At 37.8% G+C, this 26,122-nt stretch overlaps 1 protein-coding gene across 1 annotated transcript in view; it reads left to right on the top strand.

Annotated features, from left to right (window-relative positions):
• Positions 1–25,310, top strand: part of LOC122910098 (EGF-like and EMI domain-containing protein 1) — a 176,437-nt gene extending 151,127 nt beyond the window's left edge. Inside the window, 6 exon segments of the mRNA XM_044254816.1 lie at positions 786–859; positions 862–936; positions 4,980–5,097; positions 6,926–7,048; positions 7,411–7,608; positions 25,255–25,310. Of these exon segments, the coding sequence (XP_044110751.1) occupies positions 786–859; positions 862–936; positions 4,980–5,097; positions 6,926–6,993 (335 nt within the window). The 3' untranslated portion in view covers positions 6,994–7,048; positions 7,411–7,608; positions 25,255–25,310.
• Positions 25,311–26,122: the final 812 nt, after the last annotated feature.

The following is a 26,122-nucleotide window of genomic DNA, read 5'->3' on the forward strand; positions in this document are numbered from 1 at the left end:
GCTCAACCAACTGGGCCACCAAGGCAACCCCCCAATTCCGTATTTTAACATTGACTCGAAGCATTCTTTATTTCTCATTTCCTCATAAGAATATGATGGGTTATAGTGCCTGTGTGCCCAGGACAGTTGGTATCCATATGATGAGACGTAAGTCCCCCCAAATGCTTCCAATTAGTAGCATGTACTGGGATCAGCAAATTGTTTTTCAAAGTAATCGTATGTTTATATAGTGAGCGATGCTCATGAGCATCAAAGCTGATTAGCACATCAGCATGATACTAGTTACATATGATCAGCTCATTCATTGCTTTTGTGTTCCTGCTTTTGTTCTAAAGCTATTTTTAACAGTATTTTCATGTACTTATAGCCTCTAAAAAGGACAGATAATAACATACCATTAGCTGGAGAACAGATGTGTCAATTGGCATACAACCTATTTGCGTTCTGATCATTGATTCAATATGCATATTTTTTAATATCCTAGAAATACTATGAATTCCCGAGGTAACTGTCTTTCAACAAGAGTGTAATAACCACTGGTGGACTCATTACTTTTCTGTATCACTTCATCAATTTAACATTATTTACAGGTTTATTAGTATTTCAATGTGGTATAGTCATTTACAATGACTAATAGTTCTTAGACTTTTATTTTTATGTGTAGTGTGTTGATAAATTTCCAATAAAGTTTGTCATCCTCTTAACAGAGAATGTACCCATTATTGACAGATATTCAGGTTTCTCTGTTGTTATGCTAATAACTCTCTTTTGTTTGTTTTGGAAAGGGTTTGTATTGGAAATTGTCAATAGCTGTGAAAAGAACAATCATGGTTGTTCTCATCATTGTGAATGTGTACTTGGGCAGGGGGGTGGGGGGATTTTTCCTGCAACCGTAGACACCAGCTTAATTCAGATGGGAAAGCAGGCATAGATAATGTATGATAAATGTCATCTTCAGAATTTGCCCAGGATTCATTTAGCCCTTTCCTCTCTCATACATACTTACAATTGTAATATGAAAATTGCAAGAGGTAAATGGAATGGTATCTCTGGCTACTGGACAAATGCAAAACAAAGATTACTTGACAGAAGACATCATTACCTTTAGACAGTTACTTTGAAGTTAAAGGATATTTGAAACACACTAAAAAAATATATGGATTTAATAGTTTATGTCATGAAAATATTGCAAGGCCTACCAAACCATGTAATATAATTTGTAATTCAAACAACACACATACCCTACTCTACCTCAAGCAGAAACTAAACAATGTGCATTGATTTTTAACTTGATGATGATTTGGGTGCATGTTCAACTTTGATATGGCAAGTAGCTACATTCCAAAAGAAAACTTTAAAAGATATTATTCTTTGGAAATCCAAATTCAAACCCATTCTTAGTGTATAACTTTTCCAACATATTATTAGAACTTTTATCATATGGGAAACTAAGAATAAACTCCACCCTAATATTGTTCCATATGAAATGTTTAATCTAGAGCTTCTAAGAAAAAAAATATCTGCTAAAAATAGGGATAGATTGTATTACCATGTGTTTTGGTTCAGAGAGGACCTATAAGCCCTTAAAGTGATTTGCCATTATTCAGGAATTCTGATACCATATTAGCTTGTTTTCTTTTTTGATACTTTAAGTCACCATTCTTAAAAATCTTAGTATGATTATTGAAAAATCTTTGACCATTTCGTACTACTCAATATGATTAGAGACAAATTGAAGTATCATAAAAGAAGAGGTGAATTTCTGAGTTCTAAGTATTTGGAATTTATTTATTTATTTATTTGCACTATAATGTGACAGAGTGAGCTTAAAGTGATCTTGAAGTATTCTGGCTTCATAAATTATTTAACCAAAACAATGTCATTATATGTATTTCTTGATCCAACATTGTTTTCTGCATTTTTCCCAGTCTATGGTGGTTAACTTAAGGAAACCAGTTGCTTCCCCTGCCAATTTTTATGTAATGAAAAATAGGTTTATATTTTTCTATCTTGCTAATGTTTTTATCTCTGAAAAATATAAAGGGCTTTCTTCTTTCCTCCCTCCTTCCCTCCCTTTCTTCCTTCTTACCTATCTTCCTATTTTGACTATTGAATAAGAGAAACAGGAATTTTGCTAAACCTCTGCAACTTACAACCTGGTCTTTCCTTATTCTTTGAAAAGTACAATTCAGTAAAGCTTTTATTTATAGCTAAAAAAAAAAGAACATCTGCCAGGGTCAAAATGTGAAGTAGTGCATACTTACGATATTTCAGCAGTCAATATGATGTTATGTTGTTTATGGCTCAAGTTTATTTCACTTCTAACAATAAATAATACACATTCCTTAAGTCCAAATATTCATTAGAGTAAAGGCAATGATTTGTTCAGAGTATACATATGCATACTTTGTTTATTTGCCTGAGAACAGATTAAAGCCATGGATGCTTTGTAAAAACATTCATGCATAAAGGAAATTAAATAATTTTTAGCTTATTTCAAGATTAACTTTTTAAAATATATTTGAATATACAAATAAATGTGAAAATCAGTCATCCAATCTGTAAATGTTCAGCCTTACCCAAATGCAAATTTTATTAGGGCTAAAACTTAGAGATGTGTTAATATAATTTGAAAGGCAACTTTCTAAAATGTGAACATCTGACCAGCAATAAGATCACTACATTTAATAATTGGCAATTATTAGAAAATATTTGTTTAAGATTTATTTATTTTAGAAAGAGCACATAAGCAGGGGGAGGGGCAGAGGGAGAGGGAGAGAATCTCAAGCAGACTCCCCCACTCCCACCCTTGGGGCCCCCAGTGCAGTGACTGATCCCATAATCCTGAGAACATGACCTGAGTCAAAATCAAGAGTTGGCCGCTTAATTCACTGAGCCACCCAGGCACCCCTAGAAAATTTTTTTTTCTTAATTTCTAACCTTTGGAGCTTTATTCAGTGGTTATATATGAAGAACAAATACAGGAACTCAAGTTTTTTTATGGTTTACTTTTGATGCTTTTCTGAAATTAGAGCTAAAATGTCAAATTGTTTTGCTTGGTTACAATTGATGTTCTGTTTTTTATTAGGGCTCAATTTTTATGTACAGGTGAATTTCTCTGTTACATTGCTATATCTGGCATATTGACCTGTGTAGGAAAGAATAGACATGAGAAAAATCAAACGGGAAAAATAAGCATGCAAAATCTCACCAAATAAGATTTAAAAAAAAAGTCAAGAAATTTGGAAAACCGGTGATGCAAAAGTTGAGGAGAAAAGGCATTTTAAGAAAGGCTTATGGGGTAGAGAGGATGGAGTTTCAGGTGAGTTCCAGACTGAGAGTGTTATAGATTAGACAAGGTAGAAATAACCCCACACAAATGATAATAGAAGAATTCAAAATGGATCATAAAATGATAGTCAGACTGAGGAACTAATTTTCCAGTTATATGATGTGGTTTTGCTCCTTGCTAGTTGAGAACAGGGAATCCTGAGACCGGGATGTTTAAAGGCTCTAGTGGTACCTGAGAAGACTTTAAAAAAATCTTGAAATTAAAAAAAAAAAAAAAAAAAAGAAAAAGAAAAAAAGAAAAAAACCGTAAAGGACAATGTTTTAGATGAAATGAAACTGAGTTTTTAAAGAGAGTTTTGGTTCCCTATATCCATGCTCCTTAATCAAAGGACAAAGGAAGGTTTAATATTTTAAAAAAGGCAAAAATATCATCTAGAATTTTGTGAGCAGCACTACTTATGACATTTGGCAGGAGGAAGAGTGTTTTATGTCCAAATGACCCTCATTTAGATATTTTATGGTGACCCTTCACCTTGGCTGATTGATTGCATTTTTCTCTCTCTCTTTTTTTCTTATCTGCATTTCTTACACTGGTACCCTTTCCAAGGTTAATTGAGACACTGAACTTTTATATCTGCAGCTGTTCATGTAGTTACAGAACAGTGAAATTTAGTAAAGTCAGGGCTGCAGGCTACTCAATTTTACAGCTCAACAAACAGAGGGAGTCAAACTGAACCAAGGATAGCCAAAAATCCTGACCAGACAACCCAAGTGTCTACCTAAGGAAAAAGGGGGCAAAGAGTCTGTCCCTACTCCTTAGCCAATTATGTTAGAAATGATCACCACAAAATTATTTTGTAGCTGTAAGCTTTCAATTTTACACCTTCTGGTGCATGTTTATTTTCCTCCAGGCAATTATGTCTTAGGAAACAACATTCAGGATTGTAGAATTCTAGAGTAGTGGTGTCAAAGGAGACTTAAAGACCATCACTTAGAAAAGTGTTTATCTGATAGGACATGCCGGGATAATGGTGTCACTGGTGATGATAAACCGCCCCCCCCCGACTCCACTCATCCATCGAGTCAAAGCATCATCAAAGAGTTCAAGCAAATGCCCTGAAATATTCCATCATTTAAAATATGATATTTACAGTTATTTTCTGCCCTCTGTCTGAATTATAGTTACCCCTTCTCTTGCCAATCTCATGGATTCCTTTTGCTTGGGAATGCTCTTTCTTCTGAAGTTCTAGAAGAGCTAACACGTTACAAAGGCTAAGACTACCTCCTCTTTGCAGCTATGAAATGCTCACTAATTGGAATTTTTTGGCTCTTCTAAAGTTGTTTTTGTTGTTGTTGTTCTGCAGGTTCTCTGTTGATTCAGTCAGATTGCTTTTTAAACTGGGAAAATAGAAGATACCTCTCTTCCTGGGCTTATAAATGCATTTGGAGATTATTTACATATTTTAAAAATAAACAAGCATAGGAGAAGCATGCAAGAACCATAAATCCAAATGTGGGCCTCAGTCTTTTTGTGTTATAGTTTCTTTGATGTTTGTACTGCATAACCTGAGAAACAGAAAATGATTAGGAGAGCAGTTGGAACTTGAAAGTGTGGCTTATGGGCACTTCTCTTGGTTGGTTCAACTCCTAACTCTTAAATAACAGAAATGTCCTTGTTCTCTGCAGAGCCTGATGAATGTGAGAGTAGAGAAGCCTGCTGTACCCAACTCTGCATCAGCTATTTAGGATGCTATAAATGTCGATGTCAGGAGCGCTTTATCAGTTCTGATGGTGGCAGATATGATGGTAAATTCCTGAGATCTAACATGAAATCATTATGTGACCGGCCAATCCATGCAGGAAGAATATCTGAGGCCAAGGGTTAGGGGAGGAAAGGGAAGATTCTGACACTAAAGGCACTTGGATTTTATGTGGTTCTACCATTTACTATTGTGTGAACTTGGGTGACCTAACTGGTCTGAGCCTCAGGTCCCCATCAGTAAAGTGAAGACAATAATGGGATTAGTGGGTAAATCAAGTAAAGTAATAAATGTAAAGTGACTAGTATGGTGATTGACATCAAAAAATCACTCCACTAAAAGTAATTATTATTATCATAATATTCATTGGCCCATAATCCCTTTTACCTAATTTAATACATATAGACAAGTGAGAGATTTGGGCAAGCCATAGCACACTGCCATAGGAATCACTCAGGGCAAACTTCACTGGAATTAAAGTTGGTTCCTGAAAGTCATTTTAATTAAGGAGTCATAGTAAAAGGATTGCCAATTCATGAGCCATAGTCCAAATCCATACTGGAATCCTTTACGTATCTGATATTAATCTAGATAATGTAAGTTTTAAGATGGATCATTTTATAATCTTCTAACTTATTTGTTAAAATTGGTTCACTTCCTTTCAGATGATTTCTTAATCATATATATGTGTGATTTAGATGTATGTGTATGATATATGATGATATGTGTGATATATGATGTATGATATGTATGATATATGATAATATATGATATATATATGATATATAAATATCATGGGAAATTCAGTGAGTAGTATCAAGTCTCCTTTTTTATACTATTAAGAATGGTTCATGTAAGTCATTGCTCTAATTTATTTCTTAAAGTTTATCTTAAATACACAACCTTTTAATTTCATTTATGATCATTATTACCATTATTTTGAACCAACTTTTTTTAAATAAAAGTAAAGGTTAGAGAATTGATATCCATTTCAATAACAATAAAATTATGTATGAAGGTTTTAATGCCTCAGAGAGAATAGTATTTCTTTGCTTAAAGAAACAAATTACTGCATTCTTTTGAGAATGATAGATATGTTTCTTCATATAGATAGCCAAGCTCCCCAGCTTTGCAATGTGGATAACAGCAAAGAATACAAAACTATATATTCTAAACACAGTAGAGTATATTACCATTTACCACATTCCATCCAATTAACGGGGCCAAAAAAAAATTGAATTTCACGTACCATCTGCTTTTAAGTACAGTGAGCCAAGAGATGATTGTATGGCGTGAATGTACATACTTGGGTACACATATCCAAATGGAAAAGGTATCCAAAATCTGAAGCAAAACTTAGAAACTCAGCTTGGTAAATGATATTTTAGTATCATTAACACATTGACCAAAGTCTGGGTTCAGATGTGGACACACATCATCAGTAAGTCAAATGAGATCAAGGACCGGGGTTCTTCCATCTTAAAATTCTCTACAAGCCTTGTACAGCATTACACATGAAATAAATGCTTCATCATAGATACTGAGTAATTCAAGAGTAATGAACATTCTATAAAGTGATACACTCAGATCATTGACTTTCTCTTAAGTTGTAAATCCTTCATCAAAATCTTGCAATCAAGGTTTCAGGAAGAACTTGTCTATGTAGATGAACTATATTAAACTTGGAAATAAGTGGAAGAAAAATAATTGGCAGGGTATAATTGAGGAAGAATTTGGGGACAATGTCTTCTATATGGCAAAACCATGTTATTGACTAATAAAGGTGACGAGGGGAATACAAGTATGCCTGTGAGTTTATAATGTCTATTTTATCTCTCAACACCTAAAAACTGGCATTGTTTAAATTTTCCTAGATGTGGTTGAGTGTCTACATGTCAGCATAGTCTCTGACCAGCTGTGTATGAACTCAGTGGGGGCATAGGATTATCCCTATGGAGAAAGCTGCAGAATTGGAAGTGATGGAAAAACTTGCATGTGTAAGTCGCTGTGAAGAATTTTGTTATTATCTCTTCTAAACTACTTCAACCCTCATCTTGTTCTTGGAGAACAATGGAGACCACATACCCTTAACTCAACCTGACCTCCCCTTTCTGTCTGCACAGACTGAGCTCTTCTTTTTCCCTTTGTTCAATCTGCTGCGGTTTCAACTTGGTGCTTGCTGCTTTTCACCTGCATGTACAAGTCTTCAAAAATGCCTTCTCAAAGAGTTGTACCTTCCAGTCACCCACTGCCCTGGCTGTCTGGTTCAAACTCTCTCATTTCTCTCATCAACCCCTGCTCCGTTTTTCCTTCTTTTAACCAGGATGGTGAATTCAGGCATTTTTCTGTGTGCCCTTAGCCTTAGATGATGGTGAGCTGGAAGAAGAAGAAGAAGAAGAATTAGAATTTGTAAGGTTTCCAGTCCTTCTATTCAAGAGCCCACCTCAATGGCTTCATGATGTCTCCACCTCTCTGCCTCCCACCCATGAAGACAAAGAAGATGAGGAGGGTGAGGAAACATGTATTTGAGGAGAACTGACTGCTTTGAGCAAAACTGGTGAGTTAAAGATTTTATTTCACTATACTCACCTCTTTATTTTTAGGTTTTCTCATAAATTCTCTTATAGGCAATTTCACTATTGATATTTAATATCATTGGATGCTTTAACATGTTAACCAAAAAAGTGGAGCCAAAATTACTTCTTCACTGCTTCCTATCAAATTCACCATCTTATACTTGTCTTCCTTTTGCACAATAAAGGGGGCTGTTAAAATGTATACAGTGAAATAGAGCTGGACACTATCTTTAAATTAGCATAACAGGGAAAAGATTGGATTGGGACCTTGTAGTTCTTCTTCTAAACTATTAAAACTCCACTAGAAGTCACTATTATGTAGTTGAAATTTACCTCGAATAGCCTTAAAATCTAGATTCTTTCTACATACTAAAATGCCAAGAAGCAATTGTTCATTATGCTGAAGTGGACCAAGAAAAATATCTTTAAAAATGGGAGCAGTTTCTCTTATACATCCACGCAACAGAACTGAAGCATCAAATCACTTCTGATCAAAATAAATTAGCATACCCTCTCTCAAAAGTAACAGTTTGCAGCCGTCTGCTGCCTCTTTTTTCTTTTCTTTGTAAAACAGAACTGCTCTTTTTGTTCTCCCTCTTTTTGTGGTATTTTAACACTATCAAAGCTGGACGATTGCTCTAGAAAGAGCTGGTTAAAATGGCAGACATTTTTATGCTACGGTCAGTCCATAATAATAATTATAATTATCAAGAATAATATCAACAAATGTGTCTGCATAAAAATGGAAATGCTATGTTGTTTCTCAATTTAAAATCCTGATTCTTTAGCTACTCAAAGTCAGAAGAGAAACAGAATAGAGACCTTGCTAAATGTGACAGGCTTTCCATTAGGAAGTCTGAAAGACCCACCTAGAAATAGGAGCAAAACTTGAAATGGAAAGTTCCTTAAAACAATTGAAATCAAATCTCTCCATTCAAATTAAAGTAATTTCCCTGAAGAATAGAAAGGAAAATCACATTATAGTACATTTATACAATAGAAAACTACACAGACATTAAGAAATAAACTAGCATGCACACAATGTGTGTATGTTTCACAAAATTTCTACTGAATGAAAGAAGTTTGATACCAAAGATGGCTTTATATAAAGTTCATTTATTTGAAGTTCAAAAATAAGAAAAAAATAATCTGTGGTGATAGAAATCAAGATAGTGCTCAGTTTGTGAGGCTAATGATTAAGAAATCATCAGCTCACCCTTGAGTTTTTGTAATGTTGGTAATAATCTGTATCTTGACTTGGGTGCCATTTACAAGGGGTTATTTACATCATGGAGAAAAAAGTATGGAGTGTACACTTGAGTTTTATGCACTTGTTTGCATGCATATTAAATTTCAATAAAAAAGGTTTACTTGAAGAAAAAATAACTTGGCATTTTAAAAAACCCTGCAAGAGGAGTACTGGGGTGGCTCAGTCAGTTAAGTGTCTGACTTTGGCTCAGGTCATAATCTTGGAGTCCCAGGATTGAGCCCCATGTTGGGCTCCCTGCTTACCTAGGAGTCTGCTTCTCCCTCTCTCTCTGCTCCTCCCCAGCGCTCATGCTCTCTCCCTTTATCCCTCTCTCCCTCTCAAATAAATAAGTAAAACATTTATATATATATATATATATATATGCATATATATGTATATACGTACATATATATATGTATATGGTGCAAGCCTGGAAGGAAAAGTACCAAAAAGTACCAAAGTACCCACGTGCTGGAAACATTAATTACTTTTGTGTTCAGGAATCAATGGTAATTTCTTTTTACCTTTTTACTCTTTTAAACCTTTTAAATATTGTTTAGGATCTGTATTCTAAGCTCTTTTTTAAAAGATATGATTGTTATTGGCTTGCTGTTGTCTTTTTCTGAGACTGTTTAGGAAATACGCCCAAGGATCTTTTTCTTTTCTTTTTTGTTTTTTTGGGGGGATTTTTTTGAAAAAATGAAGGGTTTCATTTGCATTTTCATTGATGTAGACAGTATGGGCCAACTAAGACGGTATCATAGTTCTGTCGGTGAAAATCACACCTTCAGACACAATTGCAGTATGAACGGTGAGGACCTTATGAATGGGGGCAGATGCCAGGAAGGAAGGAGTGAGTGCTCTTGCCCAGATGGCTGGGGAGATCATCTTTGCGAAAAGAGTAAGTCATACTCTGGAGAATTGGTAAAAGGGTAATGAGATCTTTACTACTGGTAAATTACTGCGATGCGTTCTCCTTTATATGTGTTCTCCCTAAAATGTTTTAACAAGGTAAGCAATTGATATGGTGAGAAACCAATTTATGTGTTGTGCATAAAGAATGCTTATGAAACGCAAAGGTTTTAAACATGTGATTAAAAGGGGAGATTTTGTGTTACCTGGGAAACTTGATGTGTTGCGTCTTGTTTATCCCTGGAACATAAAAGTTAATAACGGATCCTAATATGCTAGGCCTATAAAAAATCCCTCCATTTAAATAAATCATTAGGCCCTGGCAAGCTATTCCCAATGAAGAAAAAAAGAGTTTATGTTACAAAGTGCAATTAATGGAACTGCTTGACTGCTGTTTTTTGTCTGTGTTTTTGTTTTCTTTTCCTTTTCTTTACAAAATGTGTTAATATAAGCCAATGACACTTTTAAGCTTTTTATGTCTCTCATGAGAAAATATCAAAGATTTGAAAAATGATACCTTGAACTAACCATTCCCTTTACATTTTAAATGGAGGTACACTTGCTGGAAAGAAAACTGCCAAGTACTGAAATCAAAATATATTGACTGTTTCTTCTTTCTCTTTTTAAATTTACCTTATACATTTTTTTTTAAATATAAGTGTTTTCTTAGTTTTTGTGATTAGCTTGGAAGAGGATATGAGCAGATTTTCTTTTGAACCCCTTGCATATGGGAAGAAAGATGACAAATATTGTTTCTGAGATAGAGCCGAAACTTGAGTCAGAACACAGTGAAGTAGTTTATCAAAATTACTAGCTAGGGTGTTGAGGATCTTCCATAAGTCTCTCTCTGATCATGTTTCAGTGCTACTCAAAAAACTTCAAGGGTGACGCATTTCCTGATATATAAGCACACACTTCTAGCACTGGCGACTATCTATAATCGGACCCTCATAAACTTTTTCTCTTTTTATCCTAATCACAGCTTTCTGCTCAGCTTATCATTTCCAGCAAACTAAACTGCTCACTGCTTAATGCTTTGCACTTTCCTGCCTTTTGCTGAACTGCCATGTTTGTCTATTGCTGCTTGTTGCATGAAGCTTTGTTTGATGGCTCCAGTCTTGCCACACTACTTACGTTTTGGTGGGTTTCAAGCCACTGTCTCTATCTCTACACTGAATTAGAGTTAACTATCTCCTGTTCCATCTCCCTTACTAGACTGAGAGCTCCTTGACCAGGGCGTATTCATGTTTCCCTGAAGTGAAGGCACCCAGTGCATGAATAGACAAATGAATTAGACTTAGTGTTGAGACGCCCAGCTATTTTGACCTGCAACTTGACATACTCAACTATATATATGACTGAGATCAAATAAATGTGGTTGTAGACTATTTGGAACTAAATACTTCCCCTATGTCAGTTTCGTTGGTAAATATGCATTTTCCAAACCCTTGATTTCTAACACGGCAGCATGGGAAATGAAACAAAAATTTCTCTCAAATATATCAGAATAAAACATCTCTGATACAAAATTAACATAGAAATATTGAAAATCAATTTGTTGAAATGAACATAAGATGACCTCTTCTTTAGCTTTGGAAAATCTTGCTGTAAGAATTCAAAAAACTTACTACATATAAATTAACAATGTAGATTTCCACCGATGTTACCAGTTTCTTTCTTTCCTAGCCCTTTGTTTTTCTTTTTCCTTTCCTTCTCCTTTGCATGGTATCTTCAGGTTTAACAGAAAAGAAAAAAGTCAATAAGAAACCAAGTTTCTCGATTAGTATCTGGAATGATGTGGGTGGTTAGATAGAGGAGGCGATATAAATGCAGTTTTATAATAATCAGCCAATTATGATAAAATGCCAATTAAAATGGTTACTAAAATCATCTCAACAGCTGTATTTATTCAAGTTAAACTTAAAGTCACATTTTTAATTTATTTTTAGAATTTTTTTTATTTTTAAAAGATTTTATTTACTTATTTGACAGAGAGAGGCAGCGAGAGAGAGACACAAGTAGGGTAACCAGGATAGGGAGAGGCAGTCTCCCTGCCAAGCAGGGAGCCCGACATGGGGCTTGATTTCGTGACTCTGGGACCATGACCTCAGCTGGAGGCAAATGCTTAATGACTGAGACGTCCAGGTGCCCCCTGCTCCCGCAGTTTATTGTTTTATTTTTATTTTTTTCTTTCACTCAACAGTTTTTATTTTTATTTTATTTTTTTTTCCAATTTATTTATTTCCAGAAAAACATTATTCATTATTTTTTCACCACACCCAGTGCTCCATGCAAGCTGTGCCCTCTATAATACTCACCACCTGGTACCCCAACCTCCCACCCCCCCGCCACTTCAAACCCCTCAGATTGTTTTTCAGAGTCCATAGTCTCTCATGGTTCATCTCCCCTTCCAATTTACCCCAAAGCACATACCCTCCCCAATGTCCATAACCCTACCATTATAAGAACATACTATGAGCAACTCTACGCCAACAAATTTGACAATCTGGAAGAAATGGATGCATTCCTAGAAACATATAAACTACCAAAATTGAACCAGGAAGAAATAGAAAGCCTGAACAGACCCATAACCAGTAAGGAGATTGAAATAGTCATTAAAAATCTCCAAACAAACAAAAGCCCAGGGCCAGATGGCTTCCCGGGGGAATTCTACCAAACATTTAAAGAAGAACTAATTCCTATTCTCCTGAAACTGTTCCAAAAAATAGAAATGGAAGGAAAACTCCCAAACTCATTTTATGAGGCCAGCATCACCTTGATCCCAAAACCAGACAAGGATCCCATCAAAAAAGAGAGCTATAGACCAATATCCTTGATGAACACAGATGCAAAAATTCTCACCAAAATACTAGCCAATAGGATTCAACAGTACATTAAAAGGATTATTCACCACGACCAAGTGGGATTTATCCCAGGGCTGCAAGGTTGGTTCAACATCCGCAAATCAGTCAATGTGATACAACACATCAATAAAAGAAAGAACAAGAACCATATGATACTCTCAATAGATGCTGAAAAAGCATTTGACAAAGTACAGCATCCCTTCCTGATCAAAACCCTTCAAAGTGTAGGGATAGAGGGCACATACCTCAATATCATCAAAGCCATCTATGAAAAACCCACCGCAAATATCATTCTCAATGGAGAAAAACTGAAAGCTTTTCCACTAAGGTCAGGAACACGGCAGGGATGTCCATTATCACCACTGCTATTCAACATAGTACTAGAAGTCCTAGCCTCAGCAATCAGACAACAAAAGGAAATTAAAGGCATCCAAGTCAAATTATCACTCTTCGCAGATGATATGATACTCTATGTGGAAAACCCAAAAGACTCCACTCCAAAACTGCTAGAACTTATACAGGAATTCAGTAAAGTGTCAGGATATAAGATCAATGCACAGAAATCAGTTGCATTTCTCTACACCAACAACAAGAAAGAAGAAAGAGAAATTAAGGAGTCAATCCCATTTACAATTGCACCCCAAACCATAAGATACCTAGGAATAAACCTAACCAAAGAGGCTAAGAATCTATACTCAGAAAACTATAAAGTACTCATGAAAGAAATTGAGGAAGACACAAAGAAATGGAAAAATGTTCCGCAGTTTATTTTTAAATGTAATACTAAACACTTCTAAAGAACCAACAAACCAAAACCAAAACAAAAACAAAAACTGTTGTTTGACTGACTTCATCGATCTTTGACAATGCAAAATACCTTGGGACATTTAACACAGTCTTAGCTGCATTCATTCCTAGTTAAAAATATATGGCATTTTTTTTCCACATTTTCTTCCCATTTTTCAAAATAGAAGATGCCATTTGTTTCTCATTAGGGTTTGCAATAGTTACACAACAAAGAAGTTTAAGTAGCTGTGACAGTGTGAGCATTTGAGTTTAAGGAACAATGTAAATTTTGCATGTGAACCTTGTGTAAGGGTCTATTTAGCCAGAGCGATTCCATCCGGTTAAACTGTGATTTTGTTGTTTATGCAGTAAAACTTAAACTGACCCTGCCCCCCACCCAGGGGAACCTACTTAAAACCAAGTCCAGGAAACCAGTAAAATATGGCCGACCAGTCCCAGACAACAGAGCCCAAATACAAGAATGGGTCAGGTCAGGTAGAGGTAACAGACCCCAGATGCAGGGATGAGTTGGGCCAGGTGGAGACATCCAATTAGTGGGGCACGCATACTGTCTCCCTAGCTACCAAGGAGTGTGGGCCCCGCCTTTTGGATGCCTTTTGGGCGCCAATTCTGACCCAGGTGATCAGCTAGTTCATTCAAATAGCTACTATGAGGTGAACTGTAATTCAACTGGCCGCCTGTGTGTGACCTAGCATGACTGTGCAGTTTTCTCTGTGTGTTAATCTCATTGGCCACCTGCGTGTGGCCAGGCTCAACCACATGGCCTTTGCCCTATAAAAGTTAGTCTGGGGGCGCCTGGGTGGCTCTGTGGGTTAAGCCGCTGCCTTCGGCTCGGGTCATGATCTCAGGGTCCTGGGATCGAGCCCCACATCAGATTCTCTGCTCAGCAGGGAGCCTGCTTCCTCCTCTCTCTCTGCCTGCCTCTCTGCCTGCCTCTCTGCCTGCTGGTGATCTCTCTCTGTCAAATAAATAAATAAAATCTTTAAGAAAAAAAAAAAGTTAGTCTGTACGGCAGGGAGGGATCACTCTCTTTGTAAGAGGTGGCCCTGAACAGTTGGTTTGATTCTTGATGCTTGGCGTGAAATAAAGCTTCGCTTGACCATCGTTCAATATCAGTCTCACTCATTTGATTACGGACCCAACACTTGTTATTAGTTTTTCAGTGACCATCATTTTAACTAGCTGCATCAGTAACCCCCCACCACCACCGCCCCTGCCACCCACAGGAATGATTATGCCATCCAAGATAGAAGCATGCTGGTGACTCTTTCTGGGTCTGCAGACCACAGAGATTTTAATTACCTGGTCTCCATTCTAATAGAAAGACAAATTTTTCTTTCTCCATTTGTACATGATTATATTACACTCTTTGTTCTCTTTCTCTATGTTCTTCTTAGCCTTTTCCCCAGAGACCCACAAGAAAGCATGTGGCAGCATCTGTGATTGTCAGAATGAAGGCACCTGTGATTCTCTGGGCAGTGCCAGTCCCCCTACCCCTAGGAGTTAGGTCCTGGGAAAATAATAGGAAGTGACTGCTGCTGGTCATGTGACATAACCCGTTACGTTCTTCAAGTTCTTAATAGGAAATTAAATGAAAATTACATCTAGGGGTGACTGGGTGGCTCAGTCAGTTGAAGGTCGACTCCATTCTGGCTCAGGTCATGATCTCATGGGTCAGGGGGTCAAGCCCCTTGTTGGGCTCCCCACTCAGCAGGCAGTCTGCTTGAGGCTTCTCTCCCTCTGCCCGTTCCCCGACTCACTCACTCTCTCTCTTTCAAATAAATAAATAAAATATTTAAATGAAAATTACAGAGTACCTGGGTGGCTCACTTTGTTGGGCAACTGCCTTCAGCTCAGGTCATAACCCTGGAGTCCCAGGATCAAGTCCAGCATCAGGCTCCCTGCTCATCAGGGAGTCTACTTCTCCCTCTGACACTCCCCCGTCTCATGCTCTATCATTCTCTCTCTTTCCAATAAATTAAAAAAAAAGAAAAGAAAAGAAAAGAAAATTACATCCGTACTTTTTAAAGTAGCCTTTTCTAAAGAAGAAAAAAGGTGTCTATGTATACAAGAGTACAGTTGCTTTGATTGATGACATGTGTATTGAAGTATGATAAATCTTGATACAAAGAAAGCCTTTTTCTTCTGTTGAGCAAAAAGTTGAGTCTGTGTTTGGACATAAGAGCTAGGGGGAATTTATGTGCTCTGCATAATAAAAGGAAGAAAAGATGGAGCTTTGGCAAACCATGGAGGAAGAGAGATGAAAATCAGAGAAGCAAAGGCGAGGAGGGAGAGAGGGAAAGACAGGAGAAATAATGGATGAAAAACTCACAAAATACCTATGAGTTCTGTGTGAGGATTTTACATGGAGACTGGTGAAAAAGGCCACATTTTCAGCATAAGCAGATAGAGCACAAAAAAGAAACTGCTTGTACAAGCCCAAGAGCTGAATGCAGAGAGTGAATGAAGACAAAAGTCTCTGGGGACTGCCAGAAATCCTGGGGAGTTTATTGGATTCTCACAGATCACAGAACTGGGGACATGGAAACCAAGTTTACTTCCCTCTCTGAGAGATGTAGGAAGTCTCCTGCTGGCATCCCAGTTATTCATCCCCCTGAACAATGTTTATTCGCTTACTCAAAAGATACAAAACGGTAGCAAGGCAGTGTACCAGGCAGTATGGTATGGTAACAAAATAGATGAAAAATGAAGAAGACCCTGGTCTTTCCATGTGGAACTTACTGTCCTATCCAGAGCAGATATAGGTTACAAATGTTGGTAGGTATTACTAATTAAATATTAATGTGTGCTTGGAGGTCAGACTGGGAGGAAAAGGCAGACTGTGTGAGCCAGGGAGCAACTTGTGGAGAAATAACGTTTAAGCGGAAGCAGAGAAGGGAGGAGACACGAGACAGGGGAAGAGCGAAGGAAGAGCGTTCTACACTGAGAGGGCCTCCTCTGGTTGGACGCTGGAGTGGGAAAGAGTGAGGTTGACCTGAGGAACCTGCAGAAGGTCAGCTGGTGGAGAAAAGTCAGCCAGGGAGATGTTCATGCCACAGAAGGTCAGCTGGCACAGCAACCTGGAGGTCTTGTGAAGTCTGGAGATTTTAATCTGACAACAATGGCAAGTCATTGTAGAGTTTTAGACAGAAGATATGGAATGGTACCTTTCGTTTTTAAAAGGATTGCTCTAGCTTCAGTCCAACCAATTACATTGGAAACATCTTACCTTTTACAATCTCCTCATTCATATATAGCAACAGTTCTTGCAAGTTTTGCATACAGGTTCATATTTGCTTTGTGTGTCTTTCCGACCCTCCGGGAACCCCCAGAAGAATTATTAGGGAAGATCTGCAGAAGGAAATATAACACCACTAACAATGGCCATTGTCACAGAGTGTGTAGTGCATGTCTGTGAGAGCCGCTGCTCTATGGGAGGGGTTGTCGATTGAGTAAGTCCTGGGCAGTAATTTGCCCTCTACATCTCTACCTGATGGGGCACCTGGGTGGTTCAATCAGTTAAGTGTCTGCCTTCAGCTTAGGTCATGATCCCAGGGTCCTGGGATTGAGACCCCCATAAGGCTCCCTGCTCAGCAGAGAGCCTGCTTCTCTCTCTCTCTCTCTGTCTGTTGCTCCCCCTGGTTGTGCTCTCTCTTGCTCTCTCTCTCTCTGCCTCTGTCTCTCTGTCAAGTAATTTAAGTCTTTAAAAAAATAATTTTCTCTGCACATGAAGTGAGAAGGCTCAAAAAGTACTCAAAATATGTTAGAGAAAGAGGGTAAAAAAAAAAACCATAGCATTTTATATAGTCATATATATGATGGTTTAGTTCTAGTCTTTATTTAGCCTTCTGACATTACAGAATCTAGATTTTGATGAATGAAAGAAAACTATTCCTGAATCTAGTTATTTACCTTAAGAGGATTTCACTAGTTCATTTAATGACACTTTACAAGAGTTGAATATCAAAGGCCCAGGGCTAGCTTCTTTTATTTCTGTGTTGTAATGCAAAGCAATATCATTCCCTAAAATTTCTGAAACAGGCTATTCATTTTGCATTCTGGCCATCAATCACATTTTGCAAAATATATGAGAAAATGCAATCCCCACTAAATACTTCAGCCCATCAGTAGCTTTTAGGATTTCTCCCACAGGATCAGCGCCGGAAGCCCACAGCCCCATCTTGAAGCTGTGTGCAAGAAACTGTGAGCCTATAGAAATCTCTACCCTGTTCTTCTGCCTGTTTCCCATGCCTTCCTCTGGGAATCCTTACTCTGTGAACCTCAGTAATACCATGGCCTGTTTTTTAATAACACAGACCTTTTAGAGTCTCACATTGTATTTTTAGTTGAATATCCATGGATCTGATCTACTTTATAAAAGGCATGCCTCCTGAAAACAGAGAGTAATTGTGAATACTCCAGTAAGAGAGCCAGTGAAGGCATCATAGAAAACCAAACCTCAGTCATGAGGCTTGAATAAGCAAAACAGAAGGGAAGGGGAAAAGGCATAGGTAAATGTGAACAATGTGGGTATAGATGGTGTGTTCCAGAATATCATATACCACCTAGAACATGCCAGGAGAAGAAAACTTACCCAGAAACGAAGATAGTATCATTTCTATTATTCTTCCTTTTGGGTAACAAGACACACCCCATTTTTGGTAATAATTTGTAAATAGTTTATAAGGTAAAATCAGATTTTTTGGCAAAACCTTTTAGATCATAATTCATCCTAGTCAAAGAGCAGGTGGTGGTGGTAGTGAGGGCAGTTGCCACTTAGAGTGTGACCACCTTTAAAAAAAATAGACATTCCAGTTCTTCAGGATTCTTATTCCTTGGACTCAAAGCTTCATTGATTAATGCCACTTACCTGGCCACCAGAAGCTAGAGTTTGCAGCCTTATATTAGTTTTCTAGACTTATTATAATAAAGTGCCACAAAGTGAGTGCCTTAAACAACAGAAATTTATGGCCTCACACTTCTGGATCTCGTAGTCAGACATCAAGCTGTTGGCAGGCCAGGATCCCTTTGAAGGTGCTAGGGAATGATCAGTTCTGGGACTCTCCAAGCTTCCCATAGTTCCTTGACGGTGATCATTCAACTTTAATCTTTGCATGGTATTTTCCCTGTGTGAGTATCTCTGTGCCCAAATTTCACCTATTTTTAAGGACACCAGTTATATCAGATCAGAGACCTAACCCGTTCCAGTCTGATATCATCATAACTAATTGAATTGGCAAAGACACAATTTCCAAGTCAAGTCACATTCTGAGGTACTAAGTGTAGAGACTTCAATGTATGAGTTTTGGAGGACACATCTCAGTACATAATGAACTTTGTGTAGATGTTGGATTAGCAAAAGACATTACTTCTTCCACTTTTTCTTTTTTCCTCTGTGTATTTTCACAGTTATATCTTCTTAATATACCCAATTGTCATATTTCAGCATTCTATCATGCCTGAGTTGTTCCTTGAACCACTGTTGTACAAGCTGAACAGGAAAAGTAAGGCATGGAAGCCAATCCAGGGAAGGGATGCTCTGGAATGTGCAAGAAGCTTATGGAGGAAGACAAAAGCTCTGAGATGTTGCTGGGGGCTTTGTTGATCTGAGAAAGGACTCAATAGCCACAAAAAGGATGAGAGAAGGATCACATAATTTATCATCTACATGGGACAATATTATTGAACAGTGAAAAGGGGTCCTGTTAATAAACCTGTTCTTCTTTAAGGATAACTCTGTCCCTGGCAACTGGGATAAGGATCAGCTACATGGTAGCATTGTAACCACTACTTTAAATTATCTCTGCTAATAATAGCAGATATTAGCAGATACTAATAATTTCCATTCAGCAGAAAGTCAAGTGGCTTATTTTGTTTTCTCCAAACAGCTTTTGACAACAAAGCCTCTCCAAGCATATAGGGCAATTACCTTGAGCTTAGAAGCTGCTTGAAGGATCTTGAAAGTCCCTCTGTCATTTGTAATGGGGGGGGGGACATGACAGGTTTTGGAAAATGAATAGAATTACAGTAAATAATTCCTCAAAGATAGAATTAAGGGTATGTTGTCCTACATGCAAGGTGGAACTTCTTCAAAATAGAATTTCTGTACTGACTATCATCCCTAAGACTCAACAGCATAAGGAAAATAATGAAGGGAAGGCAAGAGCCATTTGCCAAAAACGTAGCTAAGAATATGCTGCTGTCCTGATCAAAGTTGTGTGTAATCTACATGATGTAAAATTCATTCTGATTACCACATCATAAAAGGGAATGGAAACAAGTTAAGCCTTTCCATCAGTGCTTGTCCATCACCTTGTGGTGGCAGGAGGAATATAGGGCCTGGCAGAACTTAACAGTCTTTGGAGAATATTAACTATAGGCACCAACGGAGCACATTGAGAAGCAATCTCTCTCCCAGAAGCACCAAAGCCTTTTAAGTAGTTCAGACTTCACTGTTCACATCCAGTTGCCAAAAAGCAAATGAATTGCCTGATTTGAAAGACATCTTTCTTTTTCTCTCTTTTCTTTCTTGCTTTCTTTCTTTCTTTCTTTCTGGCAGTCAGGATGATCCCCTTGTTTTCCCCATAATCAGGCCCCACAAAGCTACATGCCTGTACACTGACAATGTAAGAGAAACAAAGCAGGGTTTTCAGGTGACCAGTTTGCCTCAATCTGCTTACAGACTGTCCCAAGGGGGTCTGTGGAGCTGGCCGCTCTTCAGAATGTCAGTGCATGGAAGAGAACACCCTGGAAAGCAGTGCCAAAAATGGCAGTTGCACCTGCAAATCTGGTTACCAAGGCAACAGATGCCAGAAAGGTACAATCTGATGATAAATTTTCTTTCTTCTCTAATAACAATGTTCAGCTTTTGTTCAGCACCATATGATCATTAATTAGTTAACCCACTGGTGTCTTCAGGAGATGGATAAGCTTTATTAATCCCCTCTTTGCAGGTGAGGAAACTGAGACACATGGCGATGAAGTTATTTAACCTTGTCTTCTCAGCCTCTGCTGTTAGGCGTCTTGCAGCTAGCTTGAGCAAGAGAAAAAGTTCACATTGCAAAAGAATCTTATCTTAAGAAGATTAAAGCTGGCCAATCACCTCTTTGAGCTGAAGTAATCAACCAACGGTACTGCTGGCTTCCAGAGTTAAAGAATTGTTTTCTTTATACCTGAAGGTAGATCATTTAAACAAATCCAATTCAAAGATTCTGACCATAAAAAAGTTTTGGAAAATTTAATTAGGGTTATCAGTGTCATCTTTTATCAAATCCCTAAGTATTGCATAAGTATTTTTTAGCAAATCCATGAATATTAAAGTTTATGTACAGCATAATTCCAATTATAAGTAACATATATAGATATGTGTGTATGTACATGCATATAAAATTTGGGAAAAAGCATTCTGAGATGCTAGTAATAGCTGTCCCTGGATTGTGTACTCACGGAATGCTTCTCCCAAGGTATCTACCTAGATGGCTCTCTCACTTTTTCGCTAAGTTTTATGTCATTTTTTTCACTGAATCTTTTCAGTTCTGTCTTACTTAAAATTTCAGGTTGTGAAACTCCTTGCACTTTACAATTTTTTCAAGCCATCTTCTAGCATGCTATTCTTTTTATTAGTATAACATATTCCAATTATTATTCTGTCCAATATTTATTGCCTATCCTTCCTGCCAGAAGCTCATTCCTACACGGGAAGTTTGTCTGCCCATTTTGCTCACCAAAGTATTCCCAAACTCCTAGTGCAATCCTGACATACAGGAGTTTGCTCAATAAGTATTTCCTTAAATGAATACACAAAAGTGCATGGTTCTGTTTTTATTCTTTATACATTTTCTCATGCTTTGTATAAACATAACATGTATACATCTCTCTTATGTATTCTGAATTAAGCACTTGTTACTATTTTAGTGAGAGGAAATTATCACAGCATTGTTTTTTCTTTCATACATAGCAAGACTGAATATATAACAAATAAAATTGTCAAAACTAAAGGGCAAGTGAACTCTGGTTTTGAAGTAATCCAAAGGACAGTGTTGTTGTTTTGTTTTTGTTTTTGTTTTTTTAATCGGGAGGAGTGAAGAGATGAGAAAGGAAGTGGTCATACCATTGGGTCCACTTACAGAGACAGGCCCTAGGATTGAAGGTTGTCTTTCGCCTTCAAGTATTACACGTTGTTCCTCACGTTGTTAAATTCAGACGGTCTTCAGGGCTTTTCTGGAGCTGACAGAATGGGAATAAGTGTCTTAACAGGTTGTCCCGTGGCTAATAATGAACTGGAGTACATAAGTCACAATGTCCCACCTAGATTTTGTAGAGAAAGGACTATCTATGTAGCTGGATTGTGACTTTCTAGGCAAAGAGGAAAAGAACTTAGGAAAACAGAAGCCTGACGTAACACAAATGTGTTTAACATCATCTAAGAGTAGGCCCCATGCCAATCCGCAAAACTCTTCCTCTTTTAACTGATTTTTAGACACAGAATCAGTCCTCTATTCAATAACCCACTAAAGAAGTCATGCCCTGGAAGTCAATGCATGAGGAGACAATACCACACACACACACCTGGGTAGATTTAATTTATTCTGATAACATTTTCTTAAAGCAGCTGCTGAATATACTATATTGGAAAATGCTTCTGAGATTCCCACTGTGAAGGAAAATGAGTTGAAAGTATATGTAAATTAGCAAAATAGAGAGGTCACCATAATCTCTGGAAAACATATTATTTTTCAATCAGATAACTTTGTCCAATTTTGATATTTTTGTCTAACCACAAAATGAAATTATGAATCAGACTGGAGCGGGTGAATGGGATCGCCATGATTGGCAGCTGAAATCAAGGCAAAAAGAGCTCTCGAAGAGTTGTGCATGATGAAAATCAGGCCTGTTGTTGTTCTTTATCTTTTTTAAAAGAGGAAAGTAGCCCAAGTGCTCCTGGAGCCAGACATATCTTTAAAAATCTTAACTCTAGACCTGTGTCTAGATTGCCGATGAATAGTTAATTAAAGACCGCAAATTGTTTCAATGGTGCAAATGAACAGTGCTCTCTACAATCAGCACCAGGTTTTATTTAGCCCATCAGCAATGACTTCTAAGAGTAGAAGAGCTAGTTTCTACGTGAATCCGTGAAAGAGCAAAAGAGAGAGGGGGAGAAAAAGACAGCCCGTGTCTTTTCGTTATTTTGATGAGTTTGTAGCCTGTGGTATTTCAGACCTTAACTGCAGGCAGATCTCTAACCACAGAGGACTCTGGTCCACAGAGCCCACTGAGTCCATCTAAGGAGTCAAGCCTTGTGTCCCCATTAGGAGGACAGATTTTTGTTGGATGGACTTCAAATCTTGAGCTCCGGTGGGTCTCTGAAAGCAAATGAATTTACTCGAGAGGTGCTAAGGACCTACTATTGTGGCCAAGGTGGGTGTGGGGGTTGAGTTTCAGTTCCAAAGGCCAGAAAATCTGGGCTCAAACTCCAATTTTGCTACTTATTAGCTGGATGACCCAAAGTAAGTCACTTTACCTCTCTGAGCTTCAGTTTCTTATGTAAAAAGGAGATAAAGCTGTTTATATCACACGGCGGTATTTATGGAAATGTGAGCTAATTTATGTCAAGTGCTTGGCACTGAGTATTGATCAACTGATAATAGCCAGGAATGGTACGAATATTGCAGAAAATGTTGTAGTTCTGTGCTACAGAGATTCCTCCCAGGATGAGAAGATACTTCACAGCCCAGCTTGGATTGATGCAACTTTCCACAATTGTCATATGTTTAGGAAAGTTCCCAGGCTTTCCTTGTGCTCAGAGAATGCTTTCCAGCAGGTCTCTCACTGCAGTGGTTTCAGTGGTGGGACAGGCCGGGGAACCGCTAACTGAGCCGGCACGGGGTCTCGCAGCACCTGCCGTCCTTTCCAGTTCAGAAGGCGATCAACAAAGCACCACATGCTCTCTTCCCCCACTTCATGCATTGCACATTCTGATAAAGTGCACAAATTATAAACCTCTGGGGTGATGATTCTGCCTTACAAAAGAAACAAAGACCGGGACAGGATTCGGGCAACCATTTGGGGACAACTTCCCGAGCTCTGCACGTCCTAAGCTTCCTTTACAAATGACATCTCATTTTTCAGTTTTGTTCTGTGCAACTGCCTCCAAAGATATACATCAAAATTGCTTCCATTGTTACAGTCTGAAAAACCACATTTTCAGCAAAAAGCCACCTCTGTCCCTGTGTTTCCAAAGTGACAAGGTTTGGCATCATGTTGATTTCCTCGGGGAATGTTTTCGGAAGCGCTGTAAATCCATGGAGACTACTTGACTGTGGTTTTCCTTACAGCTCAGTCACACACAGATACACTCACACACACTACACGTGCTTGCACACGCACACGCACGCACACACACTGAGGTGACAGAAGAAATTGGAGAGCATCTTGAGATTCATTATAAGCCTTAACTCCTTTCTTTGTCTCTATTTTTATTTCACGAGCCTTCCCTGCTGGCTTCTGGGGACCAGAGTGGGCCTTGTGAGCATGGAAGTCAACGCCACGAAAAAAACAAAACTGGAAGCTGTGATTGTCCTTTTGCTTACACAGGAAAAGCCCGTACCACACAGAAGTCATTAACCTATACAGCATAACCAACAAAGTCAATAAAGCTGTTAGCTTTACAAATGCTCTTTTTTTTCCCCTAACTACTCTATCAAGTATTGTGTTAGGGTGTTTTTCAATTATCTGTTGTGGTATAATGAACATTCCCAGTACTTTGTGACTTAAAACAATGATTTATTATTTCTTTTGATCCTGTGGGTTAATAAGATGGTTCCTGTGCTTTTAGCTCATAAGCAGATCATCTGGGAACTAGGCTTGGCTGGGCTTCTCAACCTGCCTTTACTATACACAGCATTTCCACAATTTAGCTCGGACTTTCACATAGCATGGCAATCTCGAGGTGACAATCCAAGAAGCAGCATCCCAAAGCGTAAAAGCAGAAGCTATAAGATATCAAAAGGCTTAGCTTCAGAAGCCACATGTCATTACTTCTGTCAAATTCTATGGGTTAATGTATGTCCTAAGACCAGCCAGACTCAATGTGGGGAGAAAAATTCTACCTTCTGACGAGTGGAGTAGCAAAATCACATTGCAAGAGACCTGCAAGGAGAGAGATGTGTTTGGAGCCATCCTTGGAACCAATGTACCACAGTGTACTATTTCTAGTAATACTGAAAGGCACTTTCAGAATCTACTAGACTGTGTTTATCATTCTTGTCCGAGTGGGAGCAGATTACAGATTCATCAAAAGTGATTAAACTGAACCTGCTTCAAAGAGCTGGTAGAACTACTACCCTGTTATCTTCCTTTGTGTTTGTGATTCTTACATAACCTGTTAATCCTACATGTGTTATCTTCTCTATTCTGCTGCACTAGAACAGTCTGAGAACTCAGGGGAGCTGTGAACTGGGGGACCGCACCTGTATTTTTTATACTATTATTTCAAAGGTATCTGATAAGGTTAGCAAGAGTCTGTTGCTTGTGATCATCTATGGTTTTATAAGGTGGAAACAATAATCTGAGTTAGTTTTCAGTGCTTAGGACTTTCTATAAACCAACAAGCAAACAAAACATAAACATAAAATGTAACTCCAGTATAGTATTTGGCACTTAGCTAATCATCTCATTGTTTGGGGGATATGCTTTACTGTCCCTAAGGATAACCCTCAACTCAAGCAAGAATGATAGGCTAAGGTCTATCAGCCCTGATGATTCTTCTGGATATAACTAGATAGTTTTTATTTTAGGACTGTCATTCTGGCACTGTTGACAACCACATCAAGCAGCATAAAGTTTGCTGGAGCAGCCGTTGGCCATCCCTAACTTATATTTCTGCTTGAAAAAAAAAAGCTTAAAGGTAAGAATTTACATATTCAAAAGGTAGTTACTAGCTATTTGCACAACGAAGTGACATTTTCTCTTGTCTAACTCAACTTTAATGGAATAATTATTAAGTAGTTAGTAATAAAGTTTACACTGTTCCAATTGTCAGATGATATAAATAGACTATTTAAAAACAAGTGAAGAGGCATATAAACTGCTCATTCTTCAAAATATTAATCTTAATAGTTATGTTATGACTCTTCTATTCCAGGATTTCAAAGCCCATGAGAATATAGCATGATAGTTGGGAGAGATGTTTGGTGATTAGTAACAGTATTGAAATTTACTGGCAACCTGTTAAATGAGATCATGTATTGAATTGAATAGGCAAAAATACTCACCAGTTCCTCATCCAGATCAATTTTGGTGTTATATGTTATTATCTGATTTTACAAACACAAACACAAACAAAAATTATATAATCATCATAATAAAATATTTAGAAAAATGAGTGGAACCAAAGGATAGGACTCATTAAAAATGCTTCATGCATAGTCCACAAAGAAATGTGTGTGGCATTTAAAAAGGGGCTTGTGTTTGAAAAAATGCATGCAACATTTTTCTAAATATCCTGTTACGGTGCTTACAGAATTTTAAGACCTAGTTACTTTGCATAATGAACTGTAAAAATACTTATAGGCTATACAAGGTAATATGTTTTCAAGGCAGGAGAGACCAAAAAGCTATTTCTAAAGATATTGGCTTTATATAAATTCCAATTTTTGGTAGCTG

The sequence above is a fragment of the Neovison vison genome, chromosome 6 (assembly GCF_020171115.1).
Source record: "Neovison vison isolate M4711 chromosome 6, ASM_NN_V1, whole genome shotgun sequence".
Lineage (NCBI taxonomy): Eukaryota > Metazoa > Chordata > Mammalia > Carnivora > Mustelidae > Neogale > Neogale vison.